Source organism: Cyberlindnera jadinii (assembly GCF_001661405.1).
Source record: "Cyberlindnera jadinii NRRL Y-1542 unplaced genomic scaffold CYBJAscaffold_2, whole genome shotgun sequence".
Lineage (NCBI taxonomy): Eukaryota > Fungi > Ascomycota > Saccharomycetes > Phaffomycetales > Wickerhamomycetaceae > Williopsis > Williopsis jadinii.
This window is the reverse complement of record NW_017963653.1, coordinates 1,262,151-1,287,043: the sequence shown is the minus strand read 5'-3', so window position 1 is coordinate 1,287,043 and position 24,893 is coordinate 1,262,151. Positions and strand designations below refer to the sequence as shown.

General features: G+C 50.1%; 17 protein-coding genes across 17 annotated transcripts in view; 10 read left to right on the top strand and 7 right to left on the bottom strand.

The window, feature by feature from the left end:
* On the bottom strand, positions 1 to 1,303 carry CYBJADRAFT_51504 (uncharacterized protein; the record flags this gene model as incomplete). Its single annotated transcript, XM_020217752.1, has 1 exon — positions 1 to 1,303. A coding segment is annotated over exon 1 (860 nt), but the record flags the coding sequence as incomplete, so codon positions are not given.
* Positions 1,304 to 1,828: 525 nt separating this feature from the next.
* CYBJADRAFT_51500 (S-adenosyl-L-methionine-dependent methyltransferase) lies at positions 1,829 to 2,844 on the top strand. Its single transcript, XM_020217751.1, has one exon. It carries the CDS (start codon positions 1,977 to 1,979, stop codon positions 2,787 to 2,789), a length of 813 nt encoding a protein of 270 aa, XP_020072724.1. The 5' UTR covers positions 1,829 to 1,976; the 3' UTR covers positions 2,790 to 2,844.
* A 52-nt stretch (positions 2,845 to 2,896) lies between these two features.
* Positions 2,897 to 3,344, top strand: CYBJADRAFT_166380 (uncharacterized protein). Its single transcript, XM_020214462.1, has one exon. The coding sequence runs from the start codon at positions 2,921 to 2,923 to the stop codon at positions 3,221 to 3,223; it is 303 nt and encodes a 100-aa protein (XP_020072723.1). The 5' UTR covers positions 2,897 to 2,920; the 3' UTR covers positions 3,224 to 3,344.
* On the bottom strand, positions 3,293 to 4,464 carry CYBJADRAFT_166378 (HIG1 domain-containing protein). Its single transcript, XM_020214461.1, has one exon. It carries the CDS (start codon positions 4,061 to 4,063, stop codon positions 3,413 to 3,415), a length of 651 nt encoding a protein of 216 aa, XP_020072722.1. The 5' UTR covers positions 4,064 to 4,464; the 3' UTR covers positions 3,293 to 3,412.
* CYBJADRAFT_51456 (uncharacterized protein) lies at positions 4,145 to 4,930 on the bottom strand. Its single transcript, XM_020217750.1, has one exon. It carries the CDS (start codon positions 4,745 to 4,747, stop codon positions 4,226 to 4,228), a length of 522 nt encoding a protein of 173 aa, XP_020072721.1. The 5' UTR covers positions 4,748 to 4,930; the 3' UTR covers positions 4,145 to 4,225.
* A 182-nt stretch (positions 4,931 to 5,112) lies between these two features.
* On the top strand, positions 5,113 to 5,800 carry RIB3 (3,4-dihydroxy-2-butanone-4-phosphate synthase RIB3; the record flags this gene model as incomplete). Its single annotated transcript, XM_020212513.1, has 2 exons — positions 5,113 to 5,152; positions 5,220 to 5,800. 2 exons carry the CDS (start codon positions 5,113 to 5,115, stop codon positions 5,798 to 5,800), a joined length of 621 nt encoding a protein of 206 aa, XP_020072720.1.
* Positions 5,801 to 5,817: 17 nt separating this feature from the next.
* On the bottom strand, positions 5,818 to 7,900 carry ATG22 (Atg22p; the record flags this gene model as incomplete). Its single annotated transcript, XM_020216812.1, has 3 exons — positions 5,818 to 7,060; positions 7,085 to 7,385; positions 7,870 to 7,900. The coding sequence occupies 3 exons, from the start codon at positions 7,898 to 7,900 to the stop codon at positions 5,818 to 5,820; spliced, it is 1,575 nt and encodes a 524-aa protein (XP_020072719.1).
* Positions 7,901 to 8,796: 896 nt separating this feature from the next.
* On the bottom strand, positions 8,797 to 10,266 carry SRO9 (Sro9p; the record flags this gene model as incomplete). Its single annotated transcript, XM_020213586.1, has 1 exon — positions 8,797 to 10,266. One exon carries the CDS (start codon positions 10,264 to 10,266, stop codon positions 8,797 to 8,799), a length of 1,470 nt encoding a protein of 489 aa, XP_020072718.1.
* Positions 10,267 to 10,973: 707 nt separating this feature from the next.
* CYBJADRAFT_161075 (uncharacterized protein) lies at positions 10,974 to 11,975 on the top strand (the record flags this gene model as incomplete). The annotated part of the gene is made up of 1 exon (XM_020213585.1): positions 10,974 to 11,975. The coding sequence occupies one exon, from the start codon at positions 10,974 to 10,976 to the stop codon at positions 11,973 to 11,975; it is 1,002 nt and encodes a 333-aa protein (XP_020072717.1).
* A 211-nt stretch (positions 11,976 to 12,186) lies between these two features.
* On the top strand, positions 12,187 to 14,598 carry GH2 (glycoside hydrolase; the record flags this gene model as incomplete). Its single annotated transcript, XM_020216237.1, has 1 exon — positions 12,187 to 14,598. The coding sequence occupies one exon, from the start codon at positions 12,187 to 12,189 to the stop codon at positions 14,596 to 14,598; it is 2,412 nt and encodes an 803-aa protein (XP_020072716.1).
* Positions 14,599 to 15,164: 566 nt separating this feature from the next.
* Positions 15,165 to 16,595, top strand: GLK1 (glucokinase; the record flags this gene model as incomplete). Its single annotated transcript, XM_020213584.1, has 1 exon — positions 15,165 to 16,595. One exon carries the CDS (start codon positions 15,165 to 15,167, stop codon positions 16,593 to 16,595), a length of 1,431 nt encoding a protein of 476 aa, XP_020072715.1.
* A 118-nt stretch (positions 16,596 to 16,713) lies between these two features.
* PDI1 (protein disulfide isomerase PDI1) lies at positions 16,714 to 18,376 on the bottom strand. The gene has a single exon (XM_020213137.1). It carries the CDS (start codon positions 18,298 to 18,300, stop codon positions 16,780 to 16,782), a length of 1,521 nt encoding a protein of 506 aa, XP_020072714.1. The 5' UTR covers positions 18,301 to 18,376; the 3' UTR covers positions 16,714 to 16,779.
* A 171-nt stretch (positions 18,377 to 18,547) lies between these two features.
* On the top strand, positions 18,548 to 20,031 carry WRS1 (tryptophan--tRNA ligase WRS1). Its single transcript, XM_020214460.1, has one exon. It carries the CDS (start codon positions 18,582 to 18,584, stop codon positions 20,013 to 20,015), a length of 1,434 nt encoding a protein of 477 aa, XP_020072713.1. The 5' UTR covers positions 18,548 to 18,581; the 3' UTR covers positions 20,016 to 20,031.
* A 222-nt stretch (positions 20,032 to 20,253) lies between these two features.
* Positions 20,254 to 21,834, top strand: GID7 (glucose-induced degradation complex subunit GID7; the record flags this gene model as incomplete). The annotated part of the gene is made up of 1 exon (XM_020213583.1): positions 20,254 to 21,834. One exon carries the CDS (start codon positions 20,254 to 20,256, stop codon positions 21,832 to 21,834), a length of 1,581 nt encoding a protein of 526 aa, XP_020072712.1.
* Positions 21,835 to 22,273: 439 nt separating this feature from the next.
* Positions 22,274 to 22,573, top strand: SDH7 (Sdh7p; the record flags this gene model as incomplete). Its single annotated transcript, XM_020212138.1, has 1 exon — positions 22,274 to 22,573. A coding segment is annotated over one exon (300 nt), but the record flags the coding sequence as incomplete, so codon positions are not given.
* Positions 22,574 to 22,678: 105 nt separating this feature from the next.
* On the bottom strand, positions 22,679 to 23,530 carry RRP7 (Rrp7p; the record flags this gene model as incomplete). Its single annotated transcript, XM_020217318.1, has 1 exon — positions 22,679 to 23,530. The coding sequence occupies one exon, from the start codon at positions 23,528 to 23,530 to the stop codon at positions 22,679 to 22,681; it is 852 nt and encodes a 283-aa protein (XP_020072710.1).
* Positions 23,531 to 23,852: 322 nt separating this feature from the next.
* Positions 23,853 to 24,893, top strand: part of GRH1 (Grh1p) — a gene marked incomplete at its 3' end in the record, with an annotated part of 2,054 nt that continues 1,013 nt past the window's right edge. Inside the window, exons 1-2 of the mRNA XM_020214455.1 lie at positions 23,853 to 23,894; positions 23,916 to 24,883. Of these exons, the coding sequence (XP_020072709.1) occupies positions 23,887 to 23,894; positions 23,916 to 24,883 (976 nt within the window). The 5' untranslated portion in view covers positions 23,853 to 23,886. The remainder of the gene's footprint in view (positions 23,895 to 23,915; positions 24,884 to 24,893) is intronic.

Genomic DNA, 24,893 nt, shown 5'->3' with positions numbered 1-24,893 from the left:
GACTGGCAAAACTCCACAGACTCATTCAAATGGTCAACAACCTCCTTCGAGAGCGTGTCTGACTTCTTCAGGAGGCCCCTGGACTCGTTCAGCTCCTCGACGATGTTCCACAAGTACCCGTTGTAGAAGGAGTACGAGTGCATCTTCATCAGTTGAACCATCGAGTGCAAGAAGAGGAAGATCTTCCCAATCCACGGGAAGTCCTTCCACTGTGCCAGGTATAGGAAGAACACGGTAAACGCCAGCTCGTAAGCACTTGTCACTAGCCAGCCGGAGCCGTGCCACGTGATCCATCCACAGCATATGGCCTTCTGGACCACAACAACAAAGTACATTGACAGGTACATCGCCAGGTCCGTCAACGCCACGGCAGTCAGGTCTTTGCCCATTGTTGCCAGGATATCGCTCTCCAACCCGTGCTCCAGGAGATGGTTCACCATGAAGTCCAAGTTCGTCACGGCGATGGAGAACCAGATCATCACGTAGAAGCCCTTGTACTTGGACTTTGTAGTGTCAACTTCATCCAGAATGCTATGGGCATGTTCAAACTTCACGTCGTCCAGCTTACTCTTCACCTTGCCCTTGTAGATCCGTCTGTTGACCTTGATCTTCCTGGACGTCTTGTACGTCTCCAGCGTCTGCTGGTCAGCCATCACAGAAGTCTCCTCTCCTTCTTCCACGCTCTCCTCTGTTACTTCAGCAAGCTCTGCTTCACCAGCGGCTCGTTCCCTAGCAGGCGAGCTCAGCGTCCCCAACGTCGAAGCACTCGACTGATACTCGGTGTTGTCGGCAAGGGAAGGTCTCTTGAGCTCCTTCGACTCCAAGGGGTTCTGACACAGTTGACGGAGGTACCGCTGCATCTTTCTTCAAACAAGCAAGGGGTTGTTTACTTCGCTTATATACCGCACAGTGGACCACGTCTGTACTCCAATCCACGCACTCACACAGGGGTCTCGATCCGTTCTCTCTGCTCTTACCTTGTCAGCTACACAGCACCAAGCACGGCAACCAGGGGTGATCCTATACAGGGGTTTGATACGCTGGGATCGACCTCACGCTGGGTTCTTAGCCCGTTTCCAATGGGAAGGGGGGTGTTATCCGAAGCAGCGTGATGCAAATTTCCCGAGACTCCGCAACGACGCTGGGGACAGAAACGAGAGAGGGAGAGAGCGAGCGGCTTACGATGACGCAGGCGGCGATAAAACGCTTTTCGCTATGGGGTTTGTGAGGATTTGTTGATGCTTTTCCGGTGTTGATGCTTTTCCGATTTATTGCACAATGGCTTTAAAATGCGTCAAGCAATAGATTTAGCACGCGTGGGAGGACACCACTTGGGTAGGTTCACAACGAGGGTATGAACAGCCAGGGCGATACCAATTACAACCGCTCTGCGAGAGAGAGAGAGAGAGAGAGAGAGAGAGCGCATGTCCCGGTGGTGCCATTGGCCGATGGCACGAACGAGGGCGGGCAACCACATGGTGGCCTGTTGTAAACGAGTCGCTTTCCGATGGTGTGTAGCGGCCATGATGGGCTCCCGAGACGAGGCAGTGTCGGGTTACGAGACTTTACGCGGGGATGGCGAGAGTGATAGGCTTGCCCCAGCCAATCGGGCTCACCACAGGGTGCGTAGCTTGAGAAGGTGCTCGCCAGGCCCTCAAGTACTGTGTATCTTCCCACCATCACCAGAGAGCCTATACCGTTGCTACTGGCGCTACTGTCCCTAACAGCCACTGCGTACGCACCTGGCACGTGATGCTGACGTAATGGCTTACATAAGCGACATTACATAAGCCAGATCACTTTATTACATAAGCGGCTTATGTAATCCGCTGAGTCAAATTTTCACGCCGGCCTCTGTGTGCGATGTCTACGGGCGATGAGCTTCACTGTTTTTTGTCAGGTATAAAATTTCTCTTGAGGTCCTACAACAACAACTGGGTAGAACCGCCTACAAGCAGCGTCCCGTTAGCTCTACCATGTCGCGTCCAGAACAGCTCGCACCGCCAGAGATCTTCTACAACGATTCTGAGTCGAAGAAGTACACTTCCTCGACAAGAGTTCAGCACATCCAGGCCAAGATGACGCTGAGGGCCCTGGAGCTGTTGAATCTCAGCTCCACGCCACATTTCATACTGGATATAGGGTGTGGTTCTGGGCTATCAGGCGAGATCCTTTCAGAGGAGGGCCACGTTTGGTGTGGGATGGACATTGCGCCTTCGATGCTTGCCACGGCGCTCGACAGGGAGGTTGAAGGTGATTTGTTTCTGGCTGATATTGGTTCCGGTGTACCGTTCAGACCGGGTACTTTCGACGCTGCAATAAGTATATCCGTGATACAGTGGCTGTGCAATGCGGACTCGTCCAACGTGGACCCCAAATGGAGGCTGATGAGGTTCTTCAACACGCTGTTTGCCAGTTTGAAGAGGGGAGGTAAGTTCGTTGCACAGTTCTATCCCTCCGATGACGGCCAAATAGATGCGATCCTTTCCAGCGCAAAAGTCGCAGGGTTCCAAGGTGGACTGGTCATCGACGACGCGGAGAGTAAGAGAAACAAGAAGTACTATTTGGTGCTGAGTGCGGGCCAAAGCTCAGAGTCCTTGAATCTGAACGGGTTGACGATGGACGCACCTGTCAACGATCACGATAAGAAAATAGGCAAAAAGATGAAGAAGAAGATGGAGAGCAAGAAGCACTTCATTCACAGAAAGAAGGAGCTGATGAAGAAAAGAGGTAAGAGCGTTGCGCTCGATTCCAAGTTCACAGGAAGAAAGAGAAGACCAAGGTTCTGATTATATAATTGCGATTATATAATTATAATTATAATTATAATATCATATATAGCACAGTAAAATAGTCATTTCAAAACATTTCACCTTCCACCAGACACAGTCCACTTACGGTTTCAGATACAGGAGAGGCCATGGAAGAGCAAGAGCATCGCAGTGCAATCGAACACTATAGCACCCCCTTTGTGCTCGCCATCAACCAAATCGACGGCTGGTTATCTATAAAGACTCTTGAAGGTGAGCTGATAGAAGTACGGTGGACGTCTAATGGCTGGGTACTTCAGGACGTTGGCACCGATGTCGACAGGATACACCAATCTCCTGGACAATCTCCTGGACAAACCTGGCCAACCTTTGAGAGCCTCATGATGAACAGGTCGTTCAGGTTCCGTCAAGCATTCTTCCAGAGGGTCAACGAGCAACTACTACGATCATGAGACATAGTTATACACATGACCGTACAAATTCACGTCTAAAAGCGAGAACCGTTTAATGATATGATGATAGCTAGTATACAGAACGTTTATATAGGGGAAATGTACAAGGGGAATATGACTCGTAACCTCATGAATGAACAAAAAAAAAAACACAACAACCAGGAGAAACAACAAGGAGAAGCTCTCTGCTCAATCCTTGTAGATTCTGGCTCTCTTGTAAGTACCGTTACCATTCTCCTTCTCCTTCTTCTGTCTCTCCTCCTCTTCAAGTAGCACCTTCTCCCAGCCTTGCAGCTCTTCAACCTTGGCTGGAGCGTTGTGCTTCTCATCGTACATACTCAACCCAATAGAACCCAAGAGCAAGCCCACGGTCAGGAACTGTGCGTACATTCTGGCCTGCACTATCTTCTGAGTCTTCGTCATGATTGGATCACGGTCCACGAAGACCCATGACCCCCACATGGAAGCGGCCCATGCTCCAACAATGATCTTGTACTTGTTGTTGGCAGCACCTTGCACGAACTTCTGGCTCAATGGCAGCTCTGCCCATCTCTTGTGCTCCTCCAACTTGAGCTTTGCGTTGTAGTCGTTGGAGTACATCTCTCTATCAAATGCATTGGACGCCTCCTCCGCACCAATGGTGATACCCACCGTTGGTGGCGAGATGAAGATCGCCGTTCTGATGGACCATGGCAAGTTCTTTGGGAACCCAGGGTACTTGTATGCACCGTACTTGAAGATGGCCCCGGTGGCCAGTAGACCGGCAGCAAGCCCAATCAACCCTCCTTCAGCAACAACCCACCAATGGGCATCGATCTCATCATCAGTAAGCAATTTCATCGTGTGTGTATAAGTGTATGTACAAGTATGTGTGTGTGTGTGTGTGTGTTCTACTCCAAAGGCTCAAGCGTATGGTTCAAACCAATTGGTGCTCCAGAGCAGAGGAAAGAGCAGAGATGTTGAAGAAGAGGTGCCATTTTTATAGATGATGCCAAACGAGATTCAAAGGCCGCGGGTCGTCTCAAAGGCCTTCGATTGGCTGATTTTAGCGTGACATCCTAACATTTCTGTGCTGTGGCGCTCGATGAGTGGAAATACGGGTAAAACGCCCCGGTTCTGCCCTTCAGGAGGCAATTGAAGCGTGCTGCCAGCTCCATTGGGTTGCTCTTGACGGTGTTGGTTCCATGGGCTGACTGGCCAATCACGTTGCGGCACGCGCGAGGTATCCGTGGGCAGCGAGGAGAGCCTGGCGAGGTTCCGGCGTTGGCCTTTGCAATTCCGACGGCGAATTCCGATGCGCGGTGGATTCCGACGCTTACGTAATAAACCCGACAAACGAGCTCGCCTGATTACGTAATAAACCCGATAAAGCGACCAGCCCGCAGCCCACGCCCCCAGGCTAAACTCCGCTAAACTCCCCTTACCTCCGGAGCACTCCCCATCGACGACGCTACCGAATAGCCGTGTGCTCTCGTTGAGGCAAATGCCACAGTTCGTGCCTCCCATACGCAGCTGACAAACCATCCAGCCAATGCAATGAGTCAGCGATGTATAACATCTTTAGTAATGTATAAATCAGATGATAAAGCGTTTTATTGTTGTTGATGTGTATAAATAAGCCGGCGTATCGACGTCTCAGTAAGTGAAGAAAATTTTTCGTTGATGGAGGTTTAATCCCTTGAACATCACCAAAAGCATCCAAGGAAGCGAGGTTTTACACTCAGAGAGCACGCGCATCGGACTTTTCTCACTTGATTGTCTCGAGAAAATAACTGTGCCGGTTTTTTTTCTTCGTTAAACCCCAACCTCTTACATCAACACTTTTTTCACTATCACCACCTCCTTCTGGAAACACCCCCCTGCTGGAGAAAACCAATCGAAGTCTGAAGATGGCATTCACACCTATTCCTGAGGCTCTCGAAGCATACAGTACGTTGTTGTTTTCATTGGACGTAGTTCTTCCCCTGGAGCCCGTACTAACACTGTTGTTGTAAAGAGAATGGAGAATTCCTCATCGTCATGGACGACGAGTCTAGGGAAAACGAAGGAGACCTGATCATCGCTGCGGAGCTGGTGACTAGCGAGAAGATGGCGTTCTTGGTGCGTCACTCGTCCGGCTTCATCTGTGTTCCACTGTCAAATGCAAAGGCTGATGCCCTGGATTTACCACCAATGGTTAAAGATAACCAGGATAGACACGGAACAGCCTACACGGTGACTGCTGATGCGAGCGAAGACGTCACCACGGGAATCAGTGCCCGTGACAGGGCCGTCACGGTGCAGACGATGGCCAGTGCTAAATCAACACCGGGGGACCTGCGCAGACCTGGTCACATATGTCCACTAAGAGCAGTTGATGGACTGCTACAGAAGAGACAGGGCCACACGGAAGCTGGTGTCCAGCTATCGAAACTGGCTGGCTTGCAAGAGGCTGCGTGTATCTGCGAGCTGGTTAGAGACCAGGACGGGCTAATGATGAGACTGGAGGACTGTGAAGAGTTTGGCTCAAAGTACAACATCAAGATCATCACCATTGAGAGTCTAATCAAGTACATAGAGCAGGAAAACCTGTGGTGATTACCTTCAGGACACTCTCATTCATCTTCATCCACTGTTTCCAGCTCCAGAGCCTCCTGTCGTCCTCGTTCGACGTCGAGCATGGCATATATCGGTAATGCAATGATGAGCAACAGGAACAGAAAGTAGAAACAGTACCTAATGTTATGGGTCTTATCTGTAATCAGCGCAGTTATCGTTGGCCCCAGGATCGACGAGCCCTTGTCCGTGACGCTGAAAAGACTGAAGAAGGTTGACTCCTTGCCCTTTGGTATCAGCATTGCAAACAATGAGCGTGAGACCGTGGCGAGCGCACCGAGAATGAACCCATACCACACTGCTAGCATGTACATCTCCCACTCGTGCTTGAGACCAATACCATAGAAGTAGAAGCCCAGAATCCCGTAGAATGGGATGACACTGGCACCAACGATGACGCATAGCAGGCTCCCCTTGGGTGTTATCTTGAACAGCCTCTGTATATATGGCACCGTCAGGCTTCCAAAGATGGCAAAGAGCACCGATAAAATACCGACAATGACAAGCTTCGGGGTCGACATCAACAGCTCTGAGCGTGCAAACAGCACAGCAGCAGAATTGATCGTCACCACGGAGTCGCTGACGATGAACCAGCCCAGCAGGTATATCAAAACGTCTCTCAGCATGGAGGCATGCTTAATAGAGACGAACAGCGTGTGCCACCCGTACCTGACGTACTGTAGCAATGCGTTCTGATCCGGCTTCAGCACCAGCGTTGGTCCTGGACGTGACTTCAACAGCATTGCAAGGGGCAACTGGAAGACAAACCACCAGAGACCAACGACAAAGATCGCCGTCTGGATCGATAGCGTGGTGGAGCCTGTCTTGATGACGATCAGCATCGTCATGATCTGCACTATAAGTGCAGATATGTACCCTGAAGCTGCACCCAGGCCTGAGATCTTGGTGAACTGGTTACCATTGGACACAACGCTGTCCCTGGAGCTTGATGGCGGCTTCAAGTTCGAAACCAGTATCGGCAGAAACGAGTTGCCACACACGTTCACTGCTCCGAAGCAGCTGTTTGCCACGATGGCAAACAGCGAGGACAGGTAGTACCGCTCGCTGGAGATCAGCCGGAACAGCATGGTGACAATGGCACCAACAACGCCAAACATCAACAGCAGCTGCTTCCTATAATGGCCCCTATCAGCCGCCCCGGACATGGAGATCACCACCAGCGTCTGGATGGCCACGGAGATGGAAAACGTATACAGCGCATACGACGACGTGTCGATGTACCTGCCGAGAACGTACACCACGCACTGGACGTGCTCTCTTCTCTTGAATAACATCAACGTCTCCGGCAACGTTGAGTCCGGAGGAGGAGGCAATGGTGTCACGTCGATTGGCTCCTTATGGATACACGGCTTGGAGTGATCATCGAGTCTCACGCCGTTCTCCCTGGCAAACTGCTCCAGCAGTAGGGGAACGTACGTGGACACAGCGCTCACGATGAATGGCTCTGCCGCCCACGAGTACAGGCACCAGCCCATAACCTCTGAGTGTGTTGTGTAGTCGCCTTGGTCTTCACCAGCGTGCTGTTCGCCCGCAGTTTCCGCTTGAGCTTCGTCGTTTGGCAGCTGGATAGCTGGCGAGATGAGCTTTCTGATGAACTCCATGCTGACTCCGCTTTCGTTCCCTGAGGTTCCCTGGCTACGCGGTGTTGTGCTGGCTGAAAGGACTCAACTGTACGAAAACGTGTTGAAGTAAACATCACTTTACCACCGATTTTGGAATGTTCCGAAAACAGCATATTCTGTCTCCGAGACCCGAGGGTCCGGTTGACCTCGGAACTCCGCATTTTGTGGGGTATTTCGGATCATCGTGCCGGTCTCGGAAAAATTGGGGTAGTACGCCGGAGACAGAATCATCACCATGGCGTTAATACCAACTTCCAGCAGCACAGGTCGGTGCCAATTGGCCAGTTGAGTCACGAGGATGGACATTAACGATATTATCTCTGATCCCAAGAACCGGGAGCTTCTCCAAGTGGTGAAATCCATGAGGAATGGGCTCATTTACGGTGGAAAGCTGAGGTTTGCGCATACGCTTGTGATGCAATTCATCTTCAAGAGGCATTCACCGCTGAGCTCGAAGCTCAGCGCCGTTGTGAAGATGGCCAGGGCCCACGGGACGATCCTCGCGGTGTACGCCTTCATCTACAGAGCCGTGCTGATGGCGCTGAAGAGGGTGTCTGGTCGAGAGGCGCCGATTCACGAGTTCATCAGTGGTGCGATTGGCGGGCTCATAGTGTACGGCAACCTGACACCATGGTTCAACCACTCAATCACCCACCAGATCACGCTGTTCTGCGGTGCCAGGGTGACCCTTGCACTTGGTAAGCTGATGGCGTTCAGGCTGGCCAAAGAGCTGAAGCTTCTCCAGAGGGAGAGCAGATTGCCATTGGTGTCCAGCACAGAGCACCTCCACCTGAAGAAGCTGATCCAAAGGTACTCATGGAGTACCTTTGCAACTGTATCCTGGGGTGTCGTGATGTACCTACACAGATACTACCCGACGTTCCTCCAGCACGGGCTGGAATCGTCGATGGAGTTCATCTATGACGACTACAATTGGAATGACTGGCGTTCTCTATTGGGAGTGTAACCTACTGGCGATGATGACGATGATGAGCTACGTAAGACAAAATCAGGAAAAAAAAAGATATTTATGTATTACTTTTGATTCTTTATACAGTTGAAGAAAGCCATCATCACAGACATGCCCCATCACGACGATGATATGCTGTGTTTATTGTACTCCTTCCTTTAAAACGGATTGCTTTTTTTTGCTTTTTCGATATAGATATAGATAGATAGAGAGATGGGGGTTTTATAAGTGGTAATTGTCTCTTTGATGGACCAAACAATGACGTCCATATGGCTCAGAAGGTCAGGATTGAATGTAGTGTACAGAGGGGATAAAGGAAGGGAAACAAAAGGAAACACCAATGGCTGAGAGGAGACGAGATTCGTCTAGTTATCCTCCTTGACATCATCATTCTCATTAGTGGTTTCAGCAGCTTCAGTCTCAGTGGACTTGGTCTCAGTGGCTTCAGTCTCAGTGGCTTCAGTGGCCTCAGAAGCTCTGGTTTCGCCCTCCTCATCAACCTTTGGGGCAATTATCGTAACTTCACCTTCGACACTTGCCAATCTCTGCTCAGCTGGAAGGACCCAGATCTTATGGTTGTCCTTGACTCTGATCACCGTCAGCTCGCCAGCTTCACCAACTTCAACTAAGGAACCGTTCAACTCCAACAACACCTTCTTCACAAGAGAGAGATCATTACCACTCAGCACCTGCATTCTGTAGAAGTTGGCCACAACCTCATAGTTCAACCAACCTTCAGAGTTCATGTGCTTACGCAAGAACAGGTCCTTGGCCAAGTTCTCAATTGAGAAGTAGTACTCGATCTGTTTCGTTAGTGAATACGTTGGTTCGTTCTTGTTGACGATGAAATTGCGTGCGTTGTAGTAGAAGCCCTGAGGATATCCACCGGCCTGGTTGTTGTAATGGCCATTGTTGTAGCGGAATGGCGCACCGTTCTTGCTGAAACGACGATTACCGTTGCCGTTATAAGGACGGAAAGGTCTCGAGCCTTGGGCAAACTGTTGAGGGTAATGCTGGCCGTTGTTGTTGGCATTACCGGCAGCAGCACCTCCATTGGCAGCGTTCTGGTGGTGATTATGATGGTGATGACGGTGGTTATGATAATGGTTATGATGCTGATGTTGGTTTGGCTGGGTCTGCTGATGTTGGGATGCGACACCAGACTTCTCTGCAGAGTCAGTGGAAGCAGTGGATGCAACAGTGTCATTGGCTGGGGACTTGGCTGAATCCTGAGCCTGCGATTGCTGTTGAGACTGTGACTGCTGTTGTGATTGCTGCTGCGCCTGTGGCTGCTGTGACTGTGACTGTTGTGCTGAGTTGTGTGTTCCCTGCTTAGATTTGTTCTTTCTCTTCTTAGCATCAGAGTTGACCTGCTTGTTGTTCAAGCCACCATGGTTCTTCTGGTTTCTCTTCTGCGTCGATTTCTTCGCAGGCTGTGCTAACACAACAGAGGCATTGAATGGGACCCACTTCTCCTTCGAGGTGTTCTTTACAACAGCCTGTTTCTTTCCACCGGACTGTTGCTGTTGTGATTGCTGTTGTGGCACCTCTAGAGGAGAAGGCCAATGCTTGGAATCAACGTTGGAGTTGGATCTGGAGCCCTCCGTGGATGAAGACCCCCATGCACTCACCTCAGGAACAGGTGCCGGGGCCAGCTTCACCTGTTGTTTGGCATTCTTTGGAGAGGCCTTTGGCGAGGGCAAGTGGGAGTCAGTGGAGTCCTGTGGAGCCTTTTCAGCAGCAACGGTCTCAATGGACTCAGCTGCAGGCTCTTGTGTTGGCGCAGTGGCAGGGGATGCTGGCTTAGCAGCGTCAGCGTAGGTTTCAGCAGACATGGTTGGAATGGTTCAGTCCTGTGGTCTGAAGAGGGAAATGCAAGAGTCCAGCGATGGAGATGATGATATTAGAGGTGAAGCACTATCCTTCAACAATGGCACCGAGCAATGGCCACGTTTTCGCCCTTATTCAGTAAGAAACAGATGGGCGTGGAGAAGATGGGCGTAGAGGGACGAGATCGTTATGCGATTGTGTCCACACTTGGCTGAGTATTAAATGATTCGATGAGATGACAACCACTTCACGGAATCGATGATTGCAATAGCGCACACACACACACAAACAAACAAACAAACAAAAGGGCTCGAACGAGAGATCTTCTTCTCGTGTTCTGTCTTCACAAATGAGCTTCAAAGAGAGGAAGAAAGAGAGAGAAAGAAGAGGGAAAAAGTTGTCGAATCTCAGCTAGAACTTTTTTTTTTGGCCAATGTCCCAAGCTCATACAAAAAAAAAAGTTCTCGGAGGAGCTGAGTCGGTGAAAAATTTTGCGTGTTTTAGGAAATTTTCGCGCGCACTGGTGCTTTTAGTGGTGTCTGGGTGTGTGATTATGTAAGCACACTGCTTATGTAATCATCATCCCTCCACCCTCCACCCTCCACCCTCCACTCTCCGCGCGCTCCTTCTCCTATGACGTCATGCAACACCGTCCGCGTCCTTTGTGGTGAAGTTACGTTTGTGTCATCGCATAATCCTTTGGATGTAAACAATGGCACATTGTAAGCTGGTGAAGCAACTCGTAGCGACACTTGCACTGCTCTGGAGAGCGTGCTGGTGTCAGTCGATGGCGGTTTACCCGAGAATTGAGCTGCTGGCCCGGTCCGTGATCACAATCTCTGTTGAAGAGCTATGGCACTCGCCAACGTGCAACAGTGCCAGCTTCCACCGTGGCGGGAGTGGTTCCAGCACGGAGACGCTATCTTCTGGGGTGGCAGTGCCGGAGAGCTCGAGCTCAGTGGAGAGGGATAGGATGAGTGGGCTTGGTTCTGCGCTGGAGCGCCCTGTGGTACACGGAGGTGGCATGGGCAGCGAGCTCAGTGGCATGGGCAGCGAGCTCAGTGGCATAGGCAGCGAGGCCTCAACGGGCTCGAGACACCTCTTGCGTAGGATCTATAGGAGAATTGCACGGCGGGTTCACCTACGTAGGCGTAGGCTGAGCACCAGCGGTGCTCATGGAGCCGGCGTGGACTCTCTGGGACCCAGTGCACTCGCAGATGTGCTCTTCTTGCCTGTACATGAAGGCTATGTTAGGCGTCAGTGGAACACTGAGAGCACACAGCAGCGACACCATCTGCAGATTGCGCTGCAGAGCCAAAGACGGGCATCGCAGGGGATCTCAATGGCTCGAAGAAACGAGGCACAGAGAATGGAACAGCTGCGAATGCCACAGCCTGGAATGCCACAGCCTTCAAGCATTGTTCCACTGTTGAATAATTTAAGCCTACTGGAGTCCATGAGCCCTGCTGAAATGGAGCAGACCTGGCAAACTGACAAACAGCCCCTGTCTACAGACTCGAGTGAAGACAAGGATGACACCGTATCGACCAGGCGTAGAACGTTTAGGTACACTTTGGGCCGGGCCAGGGATCTATACAAGATGTTGGGGAGATTTGAAGAGTTCTTCGGCGCAAAACAGCCCGACATTGGCATCCAATTGGACTCCACACCATCACACGAGCACACGAGCTTACTATCGGCTTCGTCTTTGTAGTAAACAAAGACAACGCTCTCCCCTCCCCAACAAACTATCAACATGTGTTAATTTTGACATCAATGCACCCAGCTGTACGACATTGCATATACCCCCCGTAAGGGACAAATCTCGGGGGGATTTATTGTTGTATTCATATATATAAACCTCTCTTGGTGCCTTTGTTCCCCCCTCTCTTCTTTCTAACCACATGTTGTTGACCACTTCCACGATGCCTACTGCACTTACATTCGACAATTGGCACTTCAAACGCTCAACAGACACTGGTTGGACAAAGAGCCATACCAACAGTGCCGTGACGGAGATTTTCCCTGATTTGGTGAACAGCGGTGATATTCCAGACCCTTTGAGCGACTGTAACGAAGCTCTGGTTTCGTTTGTTGGTAGAACTGAGTGGTGGTATAAAGCGTCCATCACGGTGGAGCCTGGTCTTCGCCTTGAGCGGTGTGAACTTGTCATCAACGGGCTGGACACGGATTGTGATGTTCTCTTGAACAATGAGCACATCGCTCACACGAAGAACATGTTCAGAAGATACTCTGTGGAGGTCCAACCCCTGGAAGGGATAAACACACTCCTGTTGAAGTTCCACCCAGTGGATCATATCAAGGATAAGCCATTTGAGCCGATTACACTCTTGCCAGAGTTCGGCAATGATCGCATGTTCGTGAGAAAGGCACAATACCATTATGGCTGGGATTGGGGCCCAAGGCTGATCACTTGTGGTGTCTACAAGCCGGTGGAGTTGGTTCTCTGGGATGAAGAGACCGGGAAGCTGGATGGCGTTGATGTTAGCTACAGGCTTGACGTTGAAACAAAGAGTGCCGAGTTGGAGCTCCAGGCAATCACCAAGGGTGGGAACGCCAACGTTGTCTATACTCTGAAATTTGGTGATCGTACCATTTTCAAAAGTCCTGAGTCAACTCACCAGCTGAGTGATATCAAGATGTGGTTCCCCTTTACGCATGGGGACCCGAATCTCTATACATTGACCACTGATCTGATCTTCAACGGTAAGATTGTTGATTCATTGGAACAACGTTTGGGGTTCAGACAGGTTGAGCTTGTTCAATCATCACTTGATACAGGTTCAACCTTCTATTTCAGAGTCAACGGATTGGACACATATGTCAATGGGTGTAATTGGATACCAGCTTCTCCATTCTTAACTACCCTAACACGCCAGCAATACAAGGATTGGATCGCACTGTTGAAGGATGGTAACCAAAACATGGTTAGAGTGTGGGGTGGTGGCATCTACGAATATGACTGGTTCTACCAGGAATGTGACTCGCTAGGTATACTGGTTTGGCAGGACTTCATGTTTGCGTGTGGCCAGTATCCAGGAGATGATGAGTTTGTTGCGAATGTTAGGGTTGAGGCTGAACAGAATGTTCAAAGGCTAAAGAAGCATCCATCCGTTGTGATCTATGCTGGTAATAACGAAGACTACCAGACTCGTGATGAGTATAAGATTCCCCGTGATCAATTCTACGCTCGTAAGATCTACGAGGAGGTGTTACCCCAGGTTCTAGCTGATATCTACGGTGGAGAAGAGAGCACAACGATTGCATACATCCCTGGCTCACCCTATTCCAATGACACGCTACCTGCTGATGACCTGACCATTGGTGACGTTCACCAGTGGAATGTGTGGCATGGTAAAGAGCTACCCTACCAGCAATGGTTTAAACTCGTTGGAAGGTTTGTCTCCGAATTTGGAATGGAAGCGATGCCGTCTTATGAGGTCTTCACCAAGTGCATAACCAACAAAGATGAGCTGTACCCACAGTCGAAAACCGTGGAGTACCATAACAAAGCCCAAGGTTTTGCGAGGAAGCTGTCCTACTATGTGTACGCCAATGTTCGGATCCTGGAGAACGATCTAAGCTCGTGGATCTATGCCACTCAACTGGTGCAGAGTGAGTGTATGGCGTTCGCACTCCTAGCTGCTCGTCATAGATGGGGGAAGAACAGGCTATGCGGCGGCCAATTAGTATGGCAGCTGAATGACGTCTACCCAGTAACGTCCTGGTCGCTCGTTGATAGCTGTCGAGTCCCCAAACTCGGCTATTACAGTGTCAAAAGGCTCAGCGAGCCCTGTATCATTGGTGGTGAGGCATTCGACGATAACGTGCTGAACCTGTTCATCTCCACCAGTGGTGCTCAAAACTACGCTAGCGACGACGCAAGCTACTTTGTTCAAGTTGACTACTACGACATGGCCAGTGTCATTGTCAAGACCGAACGGTTCCCTGTGACTGTTGCCAACAACTCCACGGTGGAGTGCGGTTGTTTAGCCCTCGACGAGCATTTAATCCTGTGCATCACTCTGCACAGGATCAGCACTGGAAATACCTCTGCGACTGTAAATCGCTACATCCATTGGCCTCAACCTCTCAAGCACTACACCCTGAGTGGCGATGCTCCGGTCGAGTACGTCGTCAAAGATGGCTATCTTGAGCTCAAGTCCCGAGTGCTCGTCAAAGGCGTATTCGTACAGTGTGACGGCTATCTACAGGACAACGGATTCGACCTTGTGCCAAATGAGACCAAAAGGCTGAAAGTTGACACTTCCACCACGATCTCTCGAGTGCTCGGTACCTACGTCAACGCTACGTAGCCCAATTGGCCATCACATGACGACTTCCCCCGATGCCCAGAACCCCATTCCATTGCATCAGCAGCGTTGATGCAGAAATCACCAGCCGGGAACAACCGTGCCACACACGGACGGCAGCCCCGGAGTACGTTCAGTGGGCTTCAATAACTGCTGGCTGGGGGTTCTACTCGGTCGAATAAGCGAGGCAAGCAATGGTAGCGATGCTGTAGATCAATGTACGTCCATATACTGTGCCCACGCCGTCTTATTAGCCCCCCTACCGTAGTTTGTGGCGTTCTATAGCTACACACCAGCCCGAGCAGAGCCCCTGTGGCTGTCATGCGGTTATGAGCGCGTGCATTCGCGCCAGGGGGTTTTTCCGCGCGAGAGTTGTTCCGTGACGGCGTTGCCCCAGTTGTTGCACGGGGTGCATTAATCCTCTCTCTTTCTCTCATCTCTCGTGAAGTCATCCCACCCCCTATAAATAGCTGCTTTTTCTCTGTCTTGGACGTAGTGAGTTCCTCAGTGAGTCGAGCAAACAAGCAATCAGTCAGTCAGATAACTGATTTACTACAAATTACACACAAATGGTCTTACAAGAGTCAGTCGATGCGATCGTGAAGGAGTTCACAGTGGACTCTGCTAAGCTCGAGGAGCTTACCAACCACTTCATCAAGAGCATCGAGGAAGGGTTGGAACATGCGCCTGGTGAGAAATCAAAGGGCCTGCCTATGATTCCAACGTTCGTGACGAGCATCCCTAATGGGCGTGAGAGAGGTGTCTTCTTAGCTGCTGATTTGGGTGGTACGAACTTCAGGGTGTGCTCTGTTGAGCTGAAGGGCAACTCGACCTTTAAGCTCGAGCAGCTAAAGAACAGGATCCCTGATGACCTGCTGGAGGCTGAGACGTCCGAGGAGCTGTTTGGCTACTTGGCTAAGAAGATTGCGCAGTTTGTTGACAAGTACCATCCTACCGGCTCCACAGACACCACTGGTAAGCTCAAGCTGGGCTTCACCTTCTCCTATCCAGTTGACCAGACCTCGCTGTCGTCAGGAACGCTGATCCGCTGGACTAAGGGCTTCAAGATCCAGGACACCGTCGGCAAGGACGTGGTCAAGCTGCTGCAGGACCAATTGGACAAGATCAAATGTCCCGTGGACATTGTGGCGTTGGCCAACGACACCGTCGGGACATTGCTGTCCCACGCCTACTCCTCAGGTGCGTCTCCAAACGGTAACCAGGGTGATACCGTCATAGGCGCGATCTTTGGAACAGGTACCAATGGCTGTTATATGGAGCCTCTGGAGGCCATCAAGAAGCTGGACCCTGAGCTGGTGAAAGAGCTCAAGAGCAAGGGTGTCACTCATATGGTGATCAACACGGAATGGGGTTCATTCGATAACGAGCTGAAACACCTGCCAAACACCGTTTACGACCAGAACATTGATAAGGTGTCTTCGAACCCTGGTTACCACATGTTTGAGAAACGTGTGAGTGGTATGTTCATGGGCGAAATCCTCAGACAGGTGTTGGTTGAGATACATTCAAAGGGCGATATCTTCACGCAGTACTTTGAGTACGACGAGCTGCCTCATAGACTGAGAACTCCATTCGAGCTGGACTCCGAGGTGCTGTCGCATATTGAGATTGACGACTCTACAAACCTCAGAGAGACTGAGCTATCACTGTTGCAATCCTTGAGACTGCCAACAACTATCGAGGAGCGTAAGGCGATCCAAGCCATAGTGAGAGCAATCTCTCGTCGTGCTGCCTACCTCGCTGCTGTGCCATTGGCTGCCATTCTCATCAGAACCAAGGCCCTTGACGGTTACCACAAGGAGGTTGAGATTGGTGTTGACGGCTCTGTTGTGGAGTACTACCCAGGGTTTAGATCCATGATTAGACACGCTCTGGCTCTTTCACCAATTGGGCCTGACGGAGAGAGATCAGTGCACATCCAGATCGCAAAGGATGGATCTGGTGTTGGTGCTGCTCTCTGTGCAAGTACTGTCAACTGATGCCCAGTGCCTTGATGTTGTAACGAATGCTACTTATGATTGGTTTATAAAAATAACAAAACTTTTTTCTCAAGTATTTCGAAATCAACTTTTCCTTTCTTATGTATTGAATCTCGAACCAACCTCTGTATATACCAAGCCCACGTTTGTTTGTTTGTTTGTTTGTTTGTTTAGTTGTTGCCGTTTAAAGCTCGTCTCTCTCCTCCTTCTTCTTCTCCTCCTTCTCCTCTTCTTTCTTCTCTGGTGGGGCAAATTCACTGGCGTCAACACCAAATGAACCCTTCTCCTTGATGAACTCGATCAACGATGGAAGGTCACGGCCTCCCTTGTGGACGATTGGGTTGCTCTTATCACCAGCTGGGTAGAGAACTAAAGTTGGATAACCTGTGATTTCAACGTCAACGTCGTTCAAAGTTCCATCCAAGTTAGCAATCAAAACCTTTTCAGCACCCTCGGCATCGCTTGCATACAACTCAGCAAGCTCCTCGTAGATTGGAGCCAATCTCTTACAGTGACCACACCATGGAGCATAGTACTTGACCAACACATCCTTTGTCTCATCGTTAACAACTTCATCGTGGTTCTTACCGACAATCTTGAAGACAGCCTGCTCTTGAACCTCTGGAACCTCCTCGGACTTGACAATGGCCTCCGCTTCACCGGCAGCGTATTTTTCAACAAATTCTTCAATGGCCTTCTCGGTCAACTCAATGTCCTGTGGGACACCAAACTTCTTGTTTGAAGCGGTCTCGTGGATGACAAACAATGGGAACTCTTGCTTCATGTTCAAGTTTTCCGCGTGACGGCCAAATGAGGAAGCGTCAATACCGACAAAGTTGATATCACCTCTGTGCTTCTTGGCAATCTCAGTCAAAGCTGGTGCCCATTGAGCACGCTCCTCGGCTGTGTTGTAGAAGAAGTAAGCCAATGGCGTTGACTGTTGGGAGTACTTTTGATAGGTGGATCCATCAATTTCACCAAAGTATGGGAATGATTCACGGGCAACAAAGGCATCCAAGTTCTCCAAGGTCAACTCCTCGTCAAACACCACTGGTTCATCCGAGCCTTCAATGAACACGAGGATCTTATCCTCGCCGTATTGCTTGACGAGCTCGGCGTTCGTGGTTTGAACAAACGAGTAATCATCTCTGTGTGCATTGGCGTATTCTGAAAAGGTGGCGTTGTCCTTGACACCAGTCTCAACGACAATGGCGCCCGAGGTCTCCTCCAAGAACTTGTCGAAATCGGCAACAGCGTCAATGACGCTGACAGCTGGCAACGACTGCTTGATCATGTAGTTGACGATACCGGCGGCGCTTCTTGGGCCCTCGTAGTCAGCAGGGTCCGAGGCGCTGCCCCTGAACACCTTCAACGTTGGGTAACCTCTGATGCCGTGCTCTTGACACAGATCCTGGTTCTCGGTACAGTCAACCTGCGCCAACTTGATGTTCTTTGGCTCCAACTCGTCAGCGGCCTGGGCAAAGTTTGGACCGAGCGCCTTACAGTGACCACACCATGGCGCAAAGAACTCAGCAAGAACCAACGGGTTCTCAGAGATAAACGACGCAAACTTATCGGCGGTAAGCTTCACAACGGCGGAATCAGCTGGCGCAATGGCAGCTTCATCGCCGGCGGCAAGGCCAACAGACACGGCGGCAAGAAGGGTGGTGAGGGACTTGAGCGACAAACCAGTGAGGAACTTCATTCTGTTCGTGATATTCGAGAAAGGACGGGTTTGTTTTGATGTTTTCGTTCTTTCAAATGAGGGAAGGATGGCAAGGGTGTTTTTGTGGTTTGGAAAACAAATCAACTTTTTATAACCACAAAGCCGCAAATGTTTTGGTGTTTCCTTCTCTTTTTCTCCGCGCAACAAGCGTGTTTGGGGAAAAAAGGACACGTTGGGATTTTCAACGTTTTTTGCCGCCGAGTGGAATATTTCCCAATGCGGAAGTGGTTGTGAGCGCCGGCGGTGGTCGGATCTTGGCGATGGCACACGTGACGTGTGCCCCCGGTGCTTACCCTATTGGGAAGCCGATGACAATTTTCAACACTCTTTTCCAGCTCAGTGAACGAAGCCAACATCGTTTTCCCTTTTGGTGGAGAGAGAAGTGTGCTACGAAGCGGAAGACAGAGGCAATGACTGAAGAGCTCAGTAAACAGACCGAGGCGTTGGATATCAAGCAGGTTGCTGAACAGAAAGTGACTCCCTGGGAAGTGGAGGGTGCTGTTGTGGACGGTCAGGCACAGGCCATTGACTACGATAAGCTCACCAAGCAGTTTGGTACGCGCTCGATTGGCGAGGAGACCCTTGAAAGATTCGAGCGTGTGACTGGCCATAAGCCACATCACTTCCTGAGAAAGGGCTTTTTCTTCTCAGAGAGAGATTTCTCGAAGATTCTGGACCTGTACGAGCAGGGCAAGCCTTTCTTCCTGTATACGGGCCGTGGTCCTTCGAACAGCATGCACGTTGGGCACCTGGTTCCGTTCCTCTTCACCAAATGGCTACAGGAGGTGTTTGACGTTCCGTTGGTGATCGAGCTGACCGATGACGAGAAGTTCTTGTTCAAGCCGAAGCTCACCATTCAGGACGTTAGAAACTTTGCCGTGGAGAATGCAAAGGACATCATCGCTGTCGGGTTCAAGCCTGAAAACACCTTTATCTTTTCAGATCTGGACTACATGGGTGGTGCACTCTATGAGAACGTTGTTAGAACTTCACGTCAGATCACCACGTCCACTGCTAGGGCGGTTTTCGGGTTCACAGACTCCGACTGTATCGGTAAATTGCACTTTGCATCGATCCAGATCTCCACTGCGTTCCCTTCGTCGTTCCCTGACGTCCTGGGAATGGGCCCAAAGACACAGTGTCTGATCCCATGTGCTATTGACCAGGACCCATACTTCCGTCTGTGTCGTGACGTTGCAGACAAGCTGAAGTACTCCAAGCCAGCACTGATCCACTCAAAGTTCTTCCCTGCTCTACAAGGTCCTTCTACAAAGATGAGCGCCAGTGACGACTCATCTGCCATTTTCCTAGATGACACTCCTAAGCAGATCGCTAAGAAGATCAACAAGTATGCCTTCTCAGGTGGCCAGACCTCCGTTGAAGAGCACAGAAGATTGGGTGGTAACCCAGACGTGGACGTTGCCTACCAGTACCTGTCCTTCTTCCTCGACGATGACGAGAAGCTCAAGCAGTACTACGACAGCTACAAATCAGGTGAATTGCTCAGTGGCGAGATGAAGAAGCTCGCCATTGACGAGATCACCAAGTACATCGTAGCCTTCCAAGAGAGAAAGAACCAGGTGGACCAAGAGACTCTGGACAAGTACATGAAGCCACACAAGCTCGTTGGTGGACAGAAGGAGAGACTCGTGCCAGCCAAGCCAAAGGAGAACAAGCCAAAGGAGAAGAAATGACACTGTTTAGAGGCGTTGTATAGTATAAATCACGTATAAAATGTCCTTGGAGGGAAAATCCGGAGGTGTTGCATATATGCGGCTGTTCTCACGTAGCATTGCCCGATTAGGAAGTCAACAACGCATATCGGTATAAAGTATGGGGAGGAGGCAATTTTGAAGCTTTCTACCACCTTTCACACACTAAAAGTGTCACCGATACACCAAGTTCACGGTGTAGTAGTAGAGCAACGTGGAGATGAATGGATACCAAGGTAACAGCGGTAAGGGCCAGGGCCAATTGGCGCAACGGTTCCCAGAGGTTGACCCTTCAGAGCTGACAAGGCTGATTATACAGGCACTCTCGGATTTGGGCTATCAACGGTCCTCTGATGAGCTGAGGGACGAGAGTGGGCTGGAACTGGACTCCCCGGCGATCAACGGCTTCATAGAGTGTGTTAGAAGTGGTGACTTCACCAATGCCGAGTTGAAGATTGCTGACTTGCACCTCATCAATGATAGCGATGAGACGAAGAGACACATTGTGTTCCTGATCAAGAGACAGAAGTTCCTGGAGTTGCTGTACCTGGAGAACTCTACACAGGAGGCGTTGATACTGCTTAGACAAGAGGTTCACGAGCTGACGGATACGGCCAACATACGGGCACTGACGTCGCTGCTGATGAACAAGGACTCTCCTGAGCTTCAGAGGAGTAATGGCTGGATGGGGGACGCTATGCTGAGCCGTGACTCCCTGCTGAACGACATCTCCAAGTTCATCGACCCGAACGATATGATTCCCAAGCAGAGACTTTTCCAGCTGTTGCAGCAGTCGATCAAGTATCAGCAGTCTAAGACGCTTTACCAGTTTGGAGATGAAGGTGATCGTATCTCGTTGTACGAAGACGTCAAGTCGAATAAGAAGAACTTCCCAGATACAGTGCACTACACCTTGACGATGCACGAAGACGAAGTGTGGTATGTCACTTTTTCCCATGATGGCAGGTACTTTGCCAGTGCCTCTGCGGATAACCATGTGCTGTTGTACGATGCCATCAACGGGTTCTCGCTGCTACACGATCTCAGTGGACACGATAAGCAAGTGATGCACTGCTCGTTCTCTCCAGACGATTCGATGCTGCTGACGTGTAGCTTTGAGTCGAAGGCACACCTGTGGAACGTCCAAACCGGCGAGTTGGTGAGAACGCTCTCACTGGGAGGTGACTCAAGAATATGGTGCTCTGATTGGTTCCCAGATGGTGGGTCGTTTGTCCTGGGCTCGCCAGATAAGGAGATTGCGATATTCGACGCCTCCAGTGGTGAGGTGGTGCACCGGTGGGAAGGCCCCGTAGTTAACGACTTGAAGATCTCCAGAGACTACAAGCTGATTGCAGTGACATATGACATGAACGTTGAGGTTTGGGATCTCAGAACCAAGCACAAGGTGAAGACACTCGAGCTGGGTCAACGGCTCACGAGTGTATCGGTATCTGACAAGAATCCAGCCCAGATTCTCATCAACGTCTCGCCAAACGAACTGCAGCTATGGGACTGGTCTCGTCACATCCTCCTGGCCAAATACGTCGGCCATAAGCAGGAGAAGTTCGTGCTGAGATCCTGCTTCGGTTATGACGAGAGAGTCATCCTCTCAGGAAGCGAAGACGGCCGCATCTTCATGTGGAACAAGGAGTACGGTGCTCTGCTGGGGGTGTTCGATGCCCACACTGGCAACTCCAACTGCGTGTGCTGGAACCCACGCATAAAGAGCATGTTTGCATCTTCTGGTGATGACACCATCGTCAAGATCTGGGGACCATCAAGGACCTCCGACTCGGGCTGATCCCTGATTGAAGCCCTCTCTCCATCCATATATAATGACCAGGCGTAAAGAAATTATGTGTCATAAAACATCCGAACATCACTACTATTAATCCCCGTTGGTTTCCCCGGCTTTAGCTCTTGTTCCTTGTGAGCTTTTCCACCAGAAGACACGTAGAGAGGCGATGGACGTTATCAATTGGGCTGTTTATGTGTATATCGACTCCCTTTGACCTCATAGTCCCCCTGATTGTTGTATTAAAACAGATGGCTCTGGACAGCGTAATTAGCGTGAGAAAGGCCGTGTTCGGAGGAGATGGAAAAAAAACTTCGTCAAACTTCATGCTTCAACAAGCGAGACATAATTGCTATTGACGGTGCTCTAAGTATCCACAGGTGTGTGTAATCCAATGAGATCTGCTCTGCTACTGCTTGCGAAGGCCAGCAAACGTGCTCACCGTAACGCTGCGCCTCTGTTGCCACCACTTGCTCTGTATAGACGTATTCTTAGGGCCCATAAGAGCCTCCCTCCAGCGCAGAAGGAGCTGGGAGACCTGTATGTGAGGGACGAGTTCAAGGCCCACAAGTCCACCGATAACCCGTTGTACATCGTTGGGTTCCTTACGAGCTGGCAGGAGTATCTGAACATGATCTCTAACGGCTCATGGGCCGAGGGAAGCATGACCAATGAGCAATTGGCCAAGATGAGCCCTGACCAAATCAACCAGCTGTACGAGCTGATGAAGGAAACAGAAAGAGTTAAGAAGGGAGACGTCGATGAGGGTGACGAGTGATGTCTACAGTGCAGAAGGAGGCTGTACACGTGTAAATAAATGCAGATTATTCATAATGATTGATTAGTTTTATCAGTAAGGTCTGAATCTTTTCTTCTCCTTCAACTCTTTAATTCTCTCCTGGTCGTCTCTGAACTTCTTCAACAGTTCGTTCATCTCTAACTTCTTCTTCTCCCTGATTTGGAATCTGTAGAAGTCTGCCTTTTCCTTCCTCTTCAACTTCTTGTCCTCGATTTCCTTCACCTTGGAAGTACCACTCATCTTACCCAGGATACCTCTCTTGGTCTTTCTGTTCTTGCCTACAACCATGGTGAACCCATCCTCATCTACCAGCGTCTTCATCTCCCCCAGCTCCTCGATGCTCTTAGCCTCTCTCTTTTCAAACTCCTGCAGGGATAATGACACCTCTGCGGAGGTCTCCTCAGGAGACAGCACTCTGTCTCTATACGCCTTGGCCATCCTTATGCTGGTGGCAGTCTCGTCACCACACACTCTCCAAGAGTAGAGCTCATCGCCCTTACAGTATTTCTTGAGCTTGGACATGGCAAGAGAGCATGCGCTCTTGTCGACAAACACCACTATGGCCGTGCCATTGGGCAGCCTAACCAACGACCCTTGGCCATCCTTATCGTCGTCATACAGATCCGACGTTAGCCTCGTCAAGTTGATGTCGTAGTCCAAGTCCTCGTCATTAATGAACAAGTTCTCCACCAGCGAGTTCGACGCAATGGACTTGAAGAACTGGCGTATCGTGCTCAGCGTACACGCAAACGGCGGGTTCACGATGAAGAGAGAACGTTCAGCCATCTCTTTCATCGCATTGCTCTGATGCTTCTTGATAAACATGTAGTGTCTGGCCTTTTTGTTCCATTGCGACTGTGCCAACTCGACTGGGACCACACTGAATCCTTTCACTTCCTCCATCTCTAGCAAAGATAGGTTTCTACTCGGGGGATCAGGAACAGATGAGCAAGAGAAGCGGAAGGAGAAAGTTGTTGATGAGCTCTTGGGGCAATTTGTGTTGATAAATTTTTGCGTGATGTGTCCGGGTGTTTTGTGGTGTCCGGGTGTTTTGTATGAAACTCCAATCGGAAGTTGTCTTTCTTCGGAATCTGTCGCGGAATAATGTTTCTTATCGGAATATATATCGGAATATACATCGGAATATGTCCTCTTCGGTGGTGTGCCTTACGGATCTTACAAAGTTTCCCTCTGGCAACTTCAAACTTCAGCAACCCGTTGAAACTGTCGATCAATCAGACTGAACAGAGCGATAAAACATGTTCTCGTTTGCCAAAAACATCGTCAGGACATTGGAACACACCGCAGAGTCTGTGATTTCTGGAGGTCCGCAAGACGACTCGGTGATCTCATCCGATGCTTACTTCCAACACGCAAAGATGAACAAGCACGCGTTGCGGATCGTGAACGTTGTCACTAACAGTGAGGCTCATTCTTTAGGGTTTGAGAGCTGGTTCGACTTTATCATTGGCATCAATGGGCATGAGATCCCAACTAGCTATGACGAATTCGGCCAATTGAAACCAAACTATCAGTACCTAGTGCAGGAAATTGCCAATTGTCATGGTAGGTCTGTGACTTTTGAAGTTTGGAGTGCTAAAGGTGGTGCTGTCAAGTATATCGAGCTGCCTGTGGAGGAATCCAACGATAACACCATGAGTGACGTCCCGTTGGATGGTAATAAATCGGATTTACAATCTCGAGAGGGATTGTACAAGCACTTTGGTTTACAAGTCCAGTGGTCACCGTTGATCACGTCAACGTTTGTATACCATGTGCTGGAGATTCACCCAAATTCCCCAGCACAACATGCTGGCCTCGTTGAGTACAGTGATTATATCATTGGCTCTCAAGACGGGCTGCTAGCTACTGGAGGTGAAGACCTCTTGGGTCGAGTCATTGACAGTAAACGTGGACAGGCCTTTATACTGTACGTTTACAACAGTGACTATAACGTGGTTAGACCTGTGACCATCACCCCTGCTGATAACTGGGGAGGCGTGGGACTATTAGGCTGTAATGTTGGCTATGGATTACTACATAGAATCCCATCAGTGACTGCTGGTGTTGAGCCTGGAAGTGTACTGTTTGACAACCAGTACGTTGGTTCACCAGCTCCGCAAGTGCAACAGATCTCCCTACCATCACCACCACCACCACACCAGTCGCTTAAGCCATCAACTTCAAACGACGACCCAGCTCATCCATTTACACAGCAGATACCACACGCCAGTAGAAAGAAGAAAACGGCTGCAGGTGCCAATAC